At 36.1% G+C, this 15,529-nt stretch overlaps 2 protein-coding genes across 3 annotated transcripts in view; both read left to right on the top strand.

Annotated features, from left to right (window-relative positions):
* Positions 1 to 2,685: 2,685 nt before the first annotated feature.
* LOC129269949 (COP9 signalosome complex subunit 3-like) lies at positions 2,686 to 8,926 on the top strand. The gene is made up of 6 exons (XM_064106136.1): positions 2,686 to 2,787; positions 3,368 to 3,439; positions 4,114 to 4,200; positions 5,583 to 5,696; positions 6,310 to 6,390; positions 8,415 to 8,926. The coding sequence occupies exons 2-6, from the start codon at positions 3,377 to 3,379 to the stop codon at positions 8,466 to 8,468; spliced, it is 399 nt and encodes a 132-aa protein (XP_063962206.1). The 5' UTR covers positions 2,686 to 2,787; positions 3,368 to 3,376; the 3' UTR covers positions 8,469 to 8,926.
* A 3,580-nt stretch (positions 8,927 to 12,506) lies between these two features.
* LOC129269230 (VPS35 endosomal protein-sorting factor-like) overlaps positions 12,507 to 15,529 on the top strand; it is a 28,910-nt gene continuing 25,887 nt past the window's right edge. The window contains exons 1-2 of one of the 2 annotated variants that reach the window (XM_064105515.1): positions 12,507 to 12,579; positions 15,157 to 15,247. In XM_064105515.1, the coding sequence (XP_063961585.1) occupies positions 12,563 to 12,579; positions 15,157 to 15,247 (108 nt within the window). In that variant the 5' untranslated portion in view covers positions 12,507 to 12,562. The remainder of the gene's footprint in view (positions 12,580 to 15,156; positions 15,248 to 15,529) is intronic. The other variant, XR_010294847.1, reaches the window with a different exon arrangement.

The raw sequence follows: 15,529 nt of genomic DNA, 5'->3' as shown, positions 1-15,529 counted from the left end.
ATCTAATATTAGAGTACAGTGTATGTGTAAATAAATATTGCAGAATTACACATTCTATCAAACTTGGCTATTAATTTGTGATAATGCATCTTTACATGTATATCTTAAAGTAAACATCACATGCACACTTTATCAGGGAATAATTTTGCTTTACAAATTTGAATAGCATTTTTGGTCATAAGAGAAAAGCTCTCAACTAAGTAATGTACAGCCCTATGTAAAAATATGCTATACAAAAGACTTTATGCATAGCAGTCTTTCAAAAATGTTGAGCAAATTGCGATGCGATACCAGGAAAATTATTCCCTGCTTAATGAAAATTACATTTTTACTTGACAATTGTTTGCACTTTAAGGCTTCATTATCAAGTGAGGTCCCTTTGAAAGGGGTTTGTATCTATTCACCTCTATTGCCTTCTGGTATGAACCCTTGATCTAATTCTTCCATAAGACCAGTCAGATCCTTGATATCATCAAACCAAGTCCTTCCCCAATGAACCCTTTCCAGTTGATCCTCTACCATGCCCTCTAGCAAGAGCTACCGCATTTCTCATTTTTCAAAAGTACACCAATTTTATCTTTGTTTTGTTTTTGTCTCGCCTGCGTAGCGGAGCGAGACATAGGTATCACTATTTCCGGTGTCGGCGTCGTCGTCGTCAACAATTGTGTTGTACACCCAATAACTTTCTATAGCTTCGAGGTGGGATCACCAAATTCATACCAGAGGTCCATCTACTGAAGGCACAGGTCAAGTTTGAATATGAGTCGAATTTGAATAAGGTCAAAGGTCAATGAACTTTCCATGACTGGCACTGTGCTGTGTTGTACACCCAATAACTTTCTATAGCTTTGAGGTGGGATCACCAAATTCATACCAGAGGTCCATCTACTGAAGGCACAGGTCAAGTTTGAATATGAGTCGAATTTGAATAAGGTCAAAGGTCAATGAACTTTCCATGACTGGCACTGTGCTGTGTTGTACACCCAATAACTTTCTATAGCTTCGAGGTGGGATCACCAAATTCATACCAGAGGTCCATCTCCTGAAGACACAGGTCAAGTTCGAATATGAGTCGAATTTGAATAAAGTAAAAGGTCAATGAACTTTCCATGACTGGCACTGTGCTGTGTTGTACACATACATGTAATAACTTTCTATATCTTCGAGGTGGGATCACCAAATTCATACCAGAGGTCCATCTCCTGAAGGCACAGGTCAAGTTCGAATATGAGTCGAATTTGAATAAGGTCAAAGGTCAATGAACTTTCCATGACTGGCAATGTGTTGTGTTGTACACATAATAACTTTCTATATCTTCGAGGTGGGATCACCAAATTCATACCAGAGGTCCATCTCCTGAAGGCACAGGTCAAGTTCGAATATGAGTCGAATTTGAATAAGGTCAAAGGTCAATGAACTTTCCATGACTGGCACTGTGCTGTGTTGTACACACAATAACTTTCTATAGATTCGAGGTGAGATCGCCAAATTCATAACAGACGTCCATCTCTTGAAGGTACAGGTCAAGTTCGAATGAGTCGAATTTGAATAAGGTCAAAGGTCAATGAACTTTCCATGACTGGCACTGTGCTGTACACACAATAACTTTCTATATCTTCGAGTTAGGATTGCCAAATTCATACAAGAGGTCCATCTTTTGAAGGTGCAGGTCAAGTTCAAATGTGAGTTGAATTTGATTAAGGTAAAAGGTCAATGAACTTTCCATGACTGGCACTGTGCTGTGTTGTACATTTACACATAATAACTTTTTATATCTTCGAGGTAAGATTGCCAAATTCAAACAAGAGGTCCATCTCTTGAAGGTGCAGGTCAAGTTCGAATGTGAGTTGAATTTGATTAAGGTCAAAGGTCAATGAACTTTCCATGACTGGCACTGCTGTGTTGTACACACAATAATTTTCTATAGCTTCGAGGTGGGATCGCCAAACTCGTAACAGAGGTCCATCGAAGTCATATAGCATACATGTAGTTTTGACATGCAGTCTCTTCATGACTGCAATATGCAGGCGAGACAACGCTTGGCGTTTGCCTTGTTATATAATCTCTCTCACTCTATGTTTCCTATCCAATCTAGGACACTTCTTCCCAGATCTTCCTGGATGAATTTATACCAGTTTATTTGGTCTTTAATTCCAGACTTTTCTGGAGGAGACTTGTATTTTGGAGTCGCAATTGGCAGAATAGGTTTTTAATTGTAACTACTTAGTGCTGTGTGGAATTATTATGTTTTACATTTGGTGACCATATATATTTTTTCCAGTGGCATAGTGATGTGAAAGTGCTTCTGAGTGAAATATTTGGCTTAGATTTGGGTTTTCTGAAGTAAAAAAAAAGAATTGGTTGAACATGATCTTCTAGGCAGTAAAAGTTAGGCTTAACTTAATCTTAATCTTAATATTGAATGGAATACCGAGTTCTGGAAATCACTACGCCAGATGGTGAGGAAGGGATAGGACTGTGAGTTGCTGACTCCTCTAAGTGTAACATTTATTTTTCTTCTTCTTCTTCTTCTCATTTAAAATACAGGCCACCCTTGTGTATTATCTTGCTTTGTAGTATTACCTCTAATTTAGTTATATCCTTATGAAAACTGAAGATAGTGTGGCTTTAAGAGCTATCTGTATCTATTACATTTGTATTTCATTTTTATTTAACTGTATTTAGCCATTAAGCCAGCTTTACCAAGAGATTGCCAACTCCTACTCTACAAACAATCCATCAGATGTGAGCAGTGTTCTAGAAAAGCATTCTGATCAGCTAAATAGAGTAAGCAACAGTTCCCTTACAATTTCATCTGTCTAGTTTAAGTCCCATCCTCTTTCCTTTTCTTTCCTTGCTTTATTGTCCTCTCTCTTAGAGAATTAGGTCTTCTTAAAATGTCAAAGTAATTTTAATTTCTTTTTTTTTTTATTTCATCAAACCATCAGCAACTTAATCCTACCTAGCCCAGGCTTTTTTTTATTGTGTAGCCCAAGGGGGGGTATTTGGCCTCCTTCCCTCAGATCTCAGTTGTTGATTGTGCAGTCGCGATGAAAATGGACCTTCCCCTCACAATCTCTTAGGTATTTCTTTGTTTTTTTCAACTTTATATTTTTATTGTTTTATTATGAGTGATTTGGGGTCTAAGGTGTATAAATTTTTGGTATAAACGAAATCCACAGGTCAAATTAGGGTTTCTCATTTACCAGTTTTATAAAATACTACCAATCATACATACACAATCTTTGGTAAACTTATGTATTGACTCAAGCATTTTTATAGTGACTGCTGAGCAATTTAACTGCCTATGATGTTTGTTCCATCATAAATGTTATGTCAACATCCTTCGTTATCTTTCCTTTGAAAGGATCAGAATATGGGACTTGGCAAGCAGGTTGTGTCATCACTTTATCGAAAGAACATCCAGCGACTCACAAAAGTAAGCTTATTCATCTTTATAGGGGGGTCTATTAACATTTGATTAGCAGATTCTGAAGGTCATCTTTGTCTAACACATCTGTCATATACTAAATATATGCTATTGATAGATTCAAAGCATGTCATGTGATTAGATACAATTCTTAGCCTCATGCAAATGAACAAATTTTCCATCAAGGATGAGATATTATGTCATGATCCATTGATAGGCCTTCTATTTACTTGAAAATTTTTACTGGGTATGATATTCATTGTCAATATTATTTGTTATTCAAGGCATTAATGGCATTGTTCTTTCTTTTCATACCACACCAAAAGAGGGCAGTATACTAGTGAAGTAGATTTGAAGAATCAAGAACAGTGAGCAAAGCCGTGCAAAATGGACAAAATGTTCGAAATTTCCTAGCTGTTTTGTACTTGAAGCCTGATCCTTATTAGGGAGAATTCCAAATGGACAAAATGAGCCATTTCTTTAAAACTGGCTACAAAACAAAAACAGCTGCAAACCTGCTATGCATAGGGAGGGGATTCAGCTACAAAATGGCAAACTGTGAATTTGCACAAATGGAAAAGACATCATTATCTGTCAGTGTGACTTCTAGGTACCAGATGATAAATACATGTTAAGTTTAAGTTGTTTCCAAAGGTGATAGTTATGCTGATGTTTCTCCACAGACCTTCCTCACATTATCTCTGAGTGATATTGCCAGGAGAGTTCACCTACACACATCACAAGAGGCTGAACAGTATGTCAGAAATATGGTAATAACATGAATTTGACCTAAATAGTAAGCAAATAATCACCGTTAGGGAAGGTGATGGGCAAACTATCACTTACGAGAGAAGATGGATGTAGCTATCTTTCTGAAGCGAAGCTGAGGAAAAGATAGTGAGTTCATCCAGCTTGCCGAGAAAGTGATAATTTGCCTTGTCACCTGAAATCATAAGGTGATCATATGCTTTACATTCCACATCGGAACCACTATAAACGAAGAAACCGATATCAAGACGTTCCTATAAGAAGAATTTTTATTTTTTAAATTAAGGTTTCCTTTGAAAAAAAAATCCATCGAGACAATTATGATTGTTTTATTGCTAGCACATATGTAGACTGCTCCAGCAAGATTTCTTGTGACCTCACAAAGGATTTTCACAACAATTGAGGGGCAAAGCACTTTTAGTTTGTGCAAAGTTTTACTGCTAGCACATATGGTATGTACACTGCGAGCATGCCTCACGATCTTGCGTGATCGTCACTGCAGGTGATGGAGAAATATGGACCCAAAAATCAAGTGGCAAAGACCTCTTCATTTCGGGCGTACTCAAACTAATTCATAATGCGATATGACTGTACGGGCTGAAAAAGATCAGCGATACACAAAGGGTCTATCACTGCAAGTGATGATTGATGGGGAAACTACCCTTTATCACATGACTGACTTTTTACCAATCCTATAGCAAGATTCTTAGTATGCGGATTATAATGTTTTTTATACCCTGTGAATTTTATGTGTGATTCCAAAAAATTGGAAGCTGGAATATTGAATTGTAAGAGCTTTGTTGAAGATTGTTTTGCATACATACAAAAAAACACCTTTTAAGCCCAGCATGCACTATGCGACCCGATTGCACTAAGATCCTGTTGCAACAAGTTGTCAATTTCATCTCAGTGCAATCGCATCGCAGGCCGGCCCACATACAGGCCATGATATCATCGTCTAGGGAAAATCTGATTGGCTAAAATTAGCAAAATCGCAGAAAAATCACAGAAAGATTTGACTTGTCAAATGTCTGAGATTTGGTCTGCGATTCTACTGCAACAAAGCGGGTCGCAGTTGGAGCGTGTTGTAGGTTGGCGCACACTCTGATTTTGTTGAAATTGGATCTTTGTGCAATAGTGTGCACTTGGCTTTAGACTTCATGTATATAGGTGTCACTATTGTTGCAACAGATTAATTTGCATTACAAAGTTAACAGATTACATTTATTATGGGTCTTTAAAGGAAAGAGAAATTAAACTACATTTTCTCCAGAACCGTTTCTAAAATCATCATTGAGGTTGTTGCATGTAAATTTAGGTACGGTATTTGAGGTAGATGTGCAGATAGAAGTTATAATAACAATTTTCTGTAACTGTATTTCAGATTGAGGATGGTGAGATTCATGCGACAATCAGCAAACAGAATGGAATGGTTCATTTCCATGACAACCCAGAGAAATATGACAATCCTGCAGTACTAAGGCATGTTGAGCAACAGGTAAGTCTACTTATAGCATTCTCAAAGCAACTTTATTAAAATGGAATGATTCAATGTCAGTAGTGCTCGTTATGTTTTAGTTAAGGTTTGCTGTTCACATTTGTACATTAGAGATACCAGTGTCTTTAATTTTCGAAATATCTTTAATATAGGCCTACAAATGATACTCTGTAACATGAGCAGTGGGAAAAAAGTGCAAATAAATTCATCTGGCAAAAGTTTTATTACTTTAGAAGAACTATTGTGGTAACCGTATTGAGCAATTTCAGCTCTGTATCTCTATGCTAACATTTCATAAATCATAAATAGCGATACAGAAGTGGTTAAGCTGAATTGCTCTTTACTTTAATCACTTTGTCTCTATTTTTTTTTACTGACAAGGAAGAGCATTTTAAAATGTGTCTTAAATATTGACATATTTGCACTGCGAAATCAATGCACATTCACAATCCATTTAATCTTATTTCTTCTTGGAAATCTCTATAAATCTAAGTGTGGCTGACGTTTTCTACTGTAGTTATAAATTAATGAAATTTAGATTAATTCATGAAAAACTTAGTACCAACTTCTCCTCCTTTGTTTCAATGTTTGACTACTTTTTTTGCCAAATCAGATGCAACATTGTATCAGTCTAGATGAGAAGTTAAAAAGTATGGATCAAGAGATAGCCGTTAATCCACAATATGTACAAAAGGTAAGAAATATGTAAACCTCTAGTAACTTAAGTCCACTGCACACCTTATGATTGGTCTGCAACCCGATTTTGGAATACCGGTAACACATCAATTTGGTGCTGATATTGAGACATAGAATATCTTAGTATGTAATGTTCTAAATCATTGTACCAATACCTATGTTCAAGTCTGTGAATAAGCTATTATCCTTATTAGAATTAAAATGAATTTAATATCTAGTTGTAATGATGTCATAGTAATCGTATGATTGGCTACGATTTGAAACTAATTTGGCCTTAATTTCTCCAAAATAAGGGATTTCAATCATCTAAAACTGTTGTATTACTATTCTTTCAGTTAATTTGAATCTCAAATAAAAAGATACTTTTAATTCATATTTTCAGAAAATAAGCAAAATGCAATTTGTTCCAAAATCGGATCGTGGACCAGTCATAAGGTGTGTGGCGGCCTTTACTCTAATCCCACGATGCTATAGGCATGTTTGCATGTTATTGATCATATTTCCGTTTCTGAGTAGTGCACTATCCAAGACGTTAAATTCACTTGACATTCAAATTCATCTTGACAAAGTACAAAGTGTATGCAAAAAATCATATAATAGCAATAATATTCTGTCTAGATATATGTTTATACAGAAGATCATACTTTGTAGACCTATATCTATCAATACATTTTTTTAAGAGTTTATAGACAATGCTGAAACCGCGTTGTCTGGTAGGCTATTCCTACATGTCAACTACTGTGCAACGGTTTGACTATCTTAATTTCTCAAAAGATAAAGGGTTGCAATTTTTTTTTTTTTGGGGGGGGGGCTGTCACATTTCACGATACTTGTAGGCTTGGGGATGTATGTCCTTTTGGAATATTTGAAGGTACCAATGTGTAATCTTTGTTTCATAAGATAAAGATGTGGATACTTGCTTTTATTGCATGATCACCCTGATCTCTAAATGATGTGTAGTCATTAAACTTTACCCACAGATGCTTGTTACTGGTCAAAAGTTAAATTAAAGGACAAGTCCACCCCAAAAGAAAGTAATTTAAATAAAAGGAGAAAATACAAGAAGCATAACACTGAAAATTTCATCAAAATCAAAATAAGAAAGTTATGACATTTAAAAGTTTCGCTTAATTTCACAAAACAGTTATATGCACATCCTGGTTGGTATGCAAATGAGCAGACTAATGATGTCACCCACTCACTACTTCTTTTGTATTTTATTATATTATATGAAATGTGAAAAATTCTAATTTTCTCCTTATTGTCATGTGAAACAAAATTTTATTCCTCCATGAACATGTGGAATTATCATAATTTCAACAGTTTTATTATTCAGTCAAGTTGGTCCTTATTGTCAAATCTGTAAAAGTTGAAATATTTTATAATTCAAAACACTATAAAAAAAAAAGTAATAGGGAGTGAAGGACATCATCGACTCTCTTATTTGCATATGACTGAGTTGTGGATATAACTGTTAAGTGAAAAATAAGCGAAACTTAAAAATGTCATGACTTTCTTATTTTACATCCGATTTGGATGAAATTTTCAGTGTCAGCTCGGTTAATTTTCCTCTATTGATTCAAATTAACAATTTTCTGGGGTGGACTTGACCTTTAAGCAAACTAAATGCCAAGTCACATCCATAATATGCTGTAGTATTAATCAATCATTTGATTGGGATCCACTCACTAGCGTACCTACGGGGGGCAGAGGGGGCAGTCTGCCCCCCCTGACAAGCCACAACCCATGCAAAGGACGTATCCCTGCCCCCCTGACGAGCTTGAAGACCCTTTTTTTTTTTTTTTTTTGCTTGTCAAATTTTTTTCTGGTACGAAATCCTTCATTTGTGATTGAAGACCTTTTTTTTTTGGGCTTGTCAAATTTTTTGGCGTACAGTTTTGCCCCCCCTGTGAAAAATCCCAGGTACGCCACTGGATCCACTTGGTATAATACATTCTTTTCCTCTGAAAATCATTGTGGTATGTATTCATCCATTTATCAATCTTTATTTTATCTTCACAGAGCATGGGAGTACGAGAAGACGATGAAGTGGGCGGAGTCTTTGGAGCGAAATAGGACTGACTGTATAGCTGAATGTACATACTCATTGTTGATTTGTTAACTGTAGGAAACAGGGGAGAGGGAACGGCAAATTATATTTATGTATACTCTGTATAAAAACACATTTCTCTTCAAACATGTCATAATGCAAGCCTGCTTGCTATTGTTTCATATTGTACCGTTTGAATTTGTCAAAATACATGTATACATATGAACTTATCAAGTGATGCAAGATTTCATGGTACAGAGTACAAATATGCATTCATAAGACATTGTAAAGACCTTTTCACATTAGTTCATGTATTTGCTTAATATATTGCTTGATATACTGATCTGGGTGACTTGCCAGCCATGCAAGATGGCATCCATGTTTGTGAAATTACTTTGTATCATGATGAAACGGGGATAATGCTACATTTAGGGGGTGTTTCTCTTTAAATATTATTCAAACAAGATGCAACAAACTTCAGTAATTTTTTTTTGTACAATGTCAGTGGAATATGAGGTAGCAAAGAGGTCACAATGACTGAAGATTTTATTTGTCTGTTATTTAGCTACAGAAACTGTGGCCAAATTCTTTATAATGCTTGCACCAGTATTTAGGAGAGAATGTTCATGTTGATTGTGAAATGACTCATGTGATCTTTAATGAAATCATTTCAGTATCTTGAGTTTGTATGTGCAACTGATGGCAGTATTAGTGTTGAAGCGTATATTTCAAGTTAAGAGTGATTTGCCTCTTCATTTTTGAACACATACATACATTTCTGAGTTCTTTTGTACCATATCTTAATGAGATTTTAGAGTTTATTACCAAAGGTCTTGATACATGTATTACAAGGATGCCAGTACCAAGTCAAAGTATAACCCTGTTAGATTTACTATCCATATTCGCATTCTCTTCAAAATTTCAACCTTATTCAGTGTAAAAGTAGCAGTATAATTTGGATGGATATATCTGATTTTTTATTTATTTTTAGTATGTTGTCACAATAAGAATTTAATAATGGTTAATTTAACATCATGTGCAGAAGTCATCTACATGTATATGTACATCTATGTACATGTACATGTAGTATAAATTGCTCAACCAACCGTTATTTCATAATGGGAATGTTTTGGTTGGTGCTTTTATATCTGTTATCCTTCATATTAATTTACAAAAAATATCAAATACAGCATTCAGGTTGGGTTTCACAAGTAGTATGCCAGATTTGAAGTCGAGCTTTAATTTATATTTGCAAAATGTGTATAAAGGAGCGCAGTATTGATCATGCTCTGGAATGTGTGCTACGTGGGTAGTCTGCAAGAGATTATATCTAATCAATGCTGTTTGCACATTGCTGCTGCATCAAAATTTTTGAAATGCCCCCTGATTTAAAAAAAAAATGTGTCATGACTATCTTTAGAATATTCAACTGTATTAATAGCCAATGTGAAAATTCTGAGGAGTTTTAAACTGCTTAACAAACATATAATTTTTCCAGTTCATTTAGAATCTCTTCATTTCCAAGAACTTACTCATCAAAGTCATTGAAATCTCTTCTACAAACTTTGAAACTTCGACGCAAACCTCTTGTCTTCGTCAGGGATACAAAACTATTTTAATACTGCATATAGATGCACTTTTTATCGAGAAGTTTGAGATTAGACAGCTCACCTTGTAAAGCATTGCAATCAATTCAGATCACAGTGCCTTTTAACGTGCACAGTTGAGGTCGATCTGGAATTGGTAGTTAATCTGAATCAAATATGTATTTTACAGACAAGGCTCTGTTGTTAATAGTAAAATTTCTCACTATGTAGTTCCATCGGTCCCTTTTATTATCGTTGGTTATTAGAATCTTCAACAAGACAGCATCAGTAGCGTACCGTGACCCGGAGGAGACAAAGCATTGGGGGGGGGCAGAGCATTGTTCACGGACAATGCAGTGCCCCCCCCCAATGCTTTGTCTCCTGCGGTTCACGGTACGCTACTGGACAGCATAGTTTAATACTAGAACTTTGGAGAGTATTCTTTAGAATATTCAACTGTATTAATAGCCAATGTGAAAATTCTGAGGAGTTTTAAACTGCTTAACAAACATATAATTTTTCCAGTTCATTTAGAATCTCTTCATTCCCAAAAACGTACTCATCAAAGTCATTGAAGTCTTATAGACAAGTAGGAATTCAGTACCTCTGTTGTTGATTTCAGATCCTGTTTGAAATATACATTTACATTTTCATGAATGGATTGGAATGCTGATCAGCTGTTCGAGTTGTTGATTACATTACAGTGCTTGTTACTCAGGAAATACCATGAATGTTCATCCTGAAATCTACTACTTTACAACAGGTTATGAAATGGACACTGACCTATAAAAAGATTTGAGTAATTAGAGATAAGTCACAGTGTACTATAATGTCTTCAATTTCAATTCATAAAGCAAAGTTGGTGATGGAAATAATGTCTGTTCCCAAGATGGAATGAAATATCTAAGGGCCTATCAAGCAATAGAAATATAGTAATTATACCCCTTTTCATTGTTTTAATGTTTTAGTTTCTGATTATGCATAGTAATGTGATTAAAAGCCGAGTTTGATTGTGGCCAGAGTGTATCAAAATTGATTTTGGCACTGATGGGGGTCATGTGTACATTGTCCATTTAATATTCCACTCACCCTTCTAGCCAACAACCACAAGTAGCTCCAAAACTTCCCCTAGATTTCATCTTTGAAAGAAAATTTGAATGAGTCAAGTTACTGTATTGTATTCTCTCTGTTATTGCTTGCTAATTCAACTGCAATCATAATGTACAGATGATGAAAGTGAAGGAAAGAAAGTTGTCAAGAATTATGAATATATATTTCACTTTTGTGTGAACACATTTGTGTAAAGAACTCTCTAGCTTGTAGTTTTCTTTATTTTGTTTTAGAGATTAATGATGTGAATGTTGTATGGATGATTTGTTTATTTAATTTTATGTAATTGATTCTGCTGTCCCATGCTGTTTTGTTTATTTGAGAAGTAAAAGACATCAAAAATGTGTGTGTGTGTTTGTGTGTGTGTGCATGTGGGTGTGGGAGGGGAGAAAAAAAGACAAGTTTGAAGTTGCAAAACTATTCAATTTTGACTGCTTGCTTTACGGAGAAGAAGATTCACAAACATTACTAATGTAACAAAAAAAAAACCTGATTCTTGAACATAAGGTCGCTCACATCAAGAGGATGATAAGGGTTCATGTTGTTTAAGGATACTAGCTACTAGTCAGATGTTATTTGCTTTAAACAAATTCCATTGCCCCTATGAAGTTCTGGTTAATTCTAGTTCCTGCCATTGTTTCTGTTCATTACTAGCTGAACATCTTTGTCCTAAAACTGTTGGTTGTAGATGATATACAATATGATTATAAAGTCTCATATACAGGCTGGAGTATTTATTTTGGTGACTAACAAGGATAAAAATATTTTGTATTTGTTCTTTTTTATATAAAAAAAATCTCAGCCCACACCCCGCCCCCCCCCCCTTTCCAGTTCGAACTGTCTTTCCTTTTCTCTTAATTTCTACATTCACAATTTTCAATTCAGTTTTGGGAGAAAATATTTACACTTGATATTTCTTCCCTTTCACGTTCTCACTTTTGGTAAATTTTTTCTTTCTTCCTTTTTAAATTCTAAATGATCTCTGTCTTTCTCTAAACCCCCTTTCTCTTTATTATTGGAGGGGGTGGGTCTGCAGCGTAGTGACTATGCAATTCAGTCCTATCGTTATGCAGACACCTTGATTTTTTAAATGTCCCATTTATCTTTCACTATTATTCTTTCATAGGGAGGGGGTGGAGGGTACTTCCCTTTTCCTTTAGTTTTCACTTCCCTCTCTCTCTCTCTCTCTCTTTCTTTTTTTTGGGGGGAGGTATCCGTGCCTGCATTCCCAGTAGAGGCATATCATGTATGAAATACGAGGTAGAAAATAAGAAAAGAAAGTCTACGTAATTCCGAGACAGTTATTATATTGGTTTATAAACAAAAGTGGCCAGTGACATATCACCTGACTTGAAGAAGGGGAGTGGCATAGTGAGATTGCACGTCACGTGATGTAATTCTGGGATCGCGGTTGCTGAACGAAAATGGCGACTTACGAATGGTAAGTTTTTCGTTGCATTGGAAAAATAACAGACAGTGCATTTTGTTATCTCGTAAAATGAAGTAAATAAGTGTTGAGTGTTAATTTACATTTCCAGTTAACAGTGCACTGTTTTACCATGTGAGAGCTTGAACGATCAGGTGTGCCGTCGTCGAGTGCAGTGAGTGAGAGATCGGATTCGTTGCTGTCCCACGCATGGGATTTCATGTTTGCAAAATTAATAGTCATCATGACATGACGATCGGATTGGACAACTTCAGTCTCTGTATTTGGTTGTTCCGCTGAACTGTGTTGGCTCCACTCACCAATACATAGACTGAAGTGTTGTTGGCCGTAAAGACAATGTATTGGCAGTAACGTTAGATCTAACAGATTCGGCGGAAACCCGATTTTTTGATTGATTTTTGTACATAAAATGTCATTATTGATTATAAAATAAATGTGGCCCTCTTTGCGTGCCGGAACCCAGGACTCGTCCGTGTAATACTAGGCAGACATGGGTACTCTCCAAAATGGGGTAGAATGGGATGCATCCTTACACTTTACAGACGTATTTACCAGTCTTTATAATTATATAGCGATTCGTGCCGCCGCGTTGCGCTTGTCTATGTGCGTGCGTTCGGAACTTGTCGCTCGCATTGATTTGCCAGGATATCGCAAAAATTCTAATCGGAGAGCCGTGATAAAAGCTAAAGCATAACTCAATGAACGTAGAGGGCAGCAACACACGGCTGCCAGTTTTTCCTCTCCGGCAGAAAGATTTTTAAAATACGGAATAAATCATTTTTGAAATTTTATTTGAAAATGCATTGTATCAAAAGAAAGATTAGTGTCTAATGAAAATAGTGGACCATCGTTCAAGATAACATAATGTCATTTAGACCTTAAAAAAAATCTAGACAAAACACTATAGGCCCGAATTGGGAGAAATGATTACACATGCGGGCTCGCACTAACGTATTACCGTCGGTGGATGGGGATGATAGTAAAATGTTAGAAATTGTTAAATAAATCCCCAGAAACGAAAGTTATTCCTGTCTAGACGATTGGGTGCTAGTGCTAGATTATGTCGATGAACGTAGGATCCAATATCTCTTTAACGTTAGGCCTAAATAAATATGAAAAACTTTTTTTATCCTGAAAATGAAATTTGCTCCATTCTGATTTTTGTTATCAAAACATCATGAAACATTATCGTACATAAACAGGCGCAAATGCCATTTCCCACCAGCAGACTTCGAGAAAATTTCCACCAGAAATTGTTCTAAATGCCATGGCAAATCTCTCAGTCACTTGTCGAGGTCAATAAACGATATGTCCCCCAATTTTCCAAATGTCGCTATGAGGAACAGCTATTTTTCGACTTAAATCTCAACATTATTTTTCGAATCCTCAGACAGACATCGCTTTGCTTGGCTTTGCCCTAATTTTGTTATGGACTAAAGTTAGCAACCAAATCGTGTGAACATGCAGCGAACAAACAGGTGAATCCTTTGGTCACAACATTCTGTCCGTATCAACATTATGGCGAAGCTTAAGCCAAGCAAAGCAATGACAGACGGAGGATTCGAACAAAGTCAACGAGATCGAAGCCGAAATACAGCCTTTCCCGATCGCAATATTCGGAAAAGCAGTGGCAGTTTGTGAACAATTTTCGATGGGGAAATTTACTCGGAAGTTGGCCGGTGAGAAACTTGCATAAGCGCCTAATAGTGCATTGACTCATCAGCGCTCTCAAGTCAAAGTCAATCTGTGTGCTGAGATCTACATTGGGTTAAGGCACCTCTCTTATTTTGAACTTGATAACAATTATCACCCCTTGTTTTTAAATCAAATGATCAAGATCAATTTTTTACAAACTTCATTTGTTGCCATTTTTTGGTAAATTTTGTCGTCAGCTTGGGACACATGGATTGCTGGGAGAGGGCATGTCAAACTGTCGCTTGAGCAAAATGGGACGCTAGTGCACTTCCGCACCTGCTGATGTTAGCAAATTAATTTCACCTCAAATTTTGTCTGAATTTATTCTGAAATTTCTAATCCTTACCTGAATTTGCATCAAGAACGGATTTATTTCAGCTTCAAAATCAAAGTCTGTCTTCACTCAGATCAGCTTTCCCGTACTAGTCTATCATCATCAACCAGTAGTCCTGCCTGCCGGTGCATTCACTTACTTGAACAGTCACTATCAAAATTACGGCAAAGGCGAAATGATTTGAATAACAATGTTGAGGTCGAAGGCACAATAAAGCCATTTTTATTGCTTTGACTCGGCCCTAATTGTGGTAATTGGTTATGACCTGGAATGAGTAGATAAGCCCTTAAAAGAGCACAAATCATAAATGACATCCTCTGCTTGAAATACTACAACACCAACCCTCCACTATTTGCTGAGCAGGCTTTGATATAAACCACCGTAAGAAGTAGAAGAAGAAATTCAGTGAGTTAGAGAGGTAGTTACCTGTACCAATAAACTTTGAATTCATACTGTACATGCGTTGTGGAAGTGATCAATGGTTTTAGTATCTTTTTGTGATTCAGTGTCTTATTTGATGTGTTTCTTTTCCTTCTTCCTAGGCATGCCAAACCTAGGGAATATGAAGCTGAGAAAAGGAAACTCTTACTGAAAGGTGATCTTACTGTAGATCATCCTCTGAAGCCTATAACGGTCAGTACCCTGCTCAGTCTTGCCCTCTATTAACAAAGCAAAAAACCTTCAGACAATACACTTACTGTTGTACACACTTTTAAAGTGAAACTTGTATTCAGAACATGTGAAGCCATCCTACTATCTGTTTGGGGTTTGAGAGTTGAGACACAACCATTATCCTTATGTAGTAAATTGAAAAGAAAGAAAAGTTTCTTAATTATAGGAAACAAAATACTCTTCTATCAGGATACAGCTTGTTTGTATGTGAGGCCAAGTAAAATAATATGACATGATTGTCAT

Source organism: Lytechinus pictus, chromosome 10 (genome assembly GCF_037042905.1).
Source record: "Lytechinus pictus isolate F3 Inbred chromosome 10, Lp3.0, whole genome shotgun sequence".
Classification (NCBI taxonomy): Eukaryota; Metazoa; Echinodermata; class Echinoidea; order Temnopleuroida; family Toxopneustidae; genus Lytechinus; species Lytechinus pictus.
Note: the sequence above shows the minus strand (reverse complement) of the source record. Positions and strands in the feature narration are given on the sequence as shown.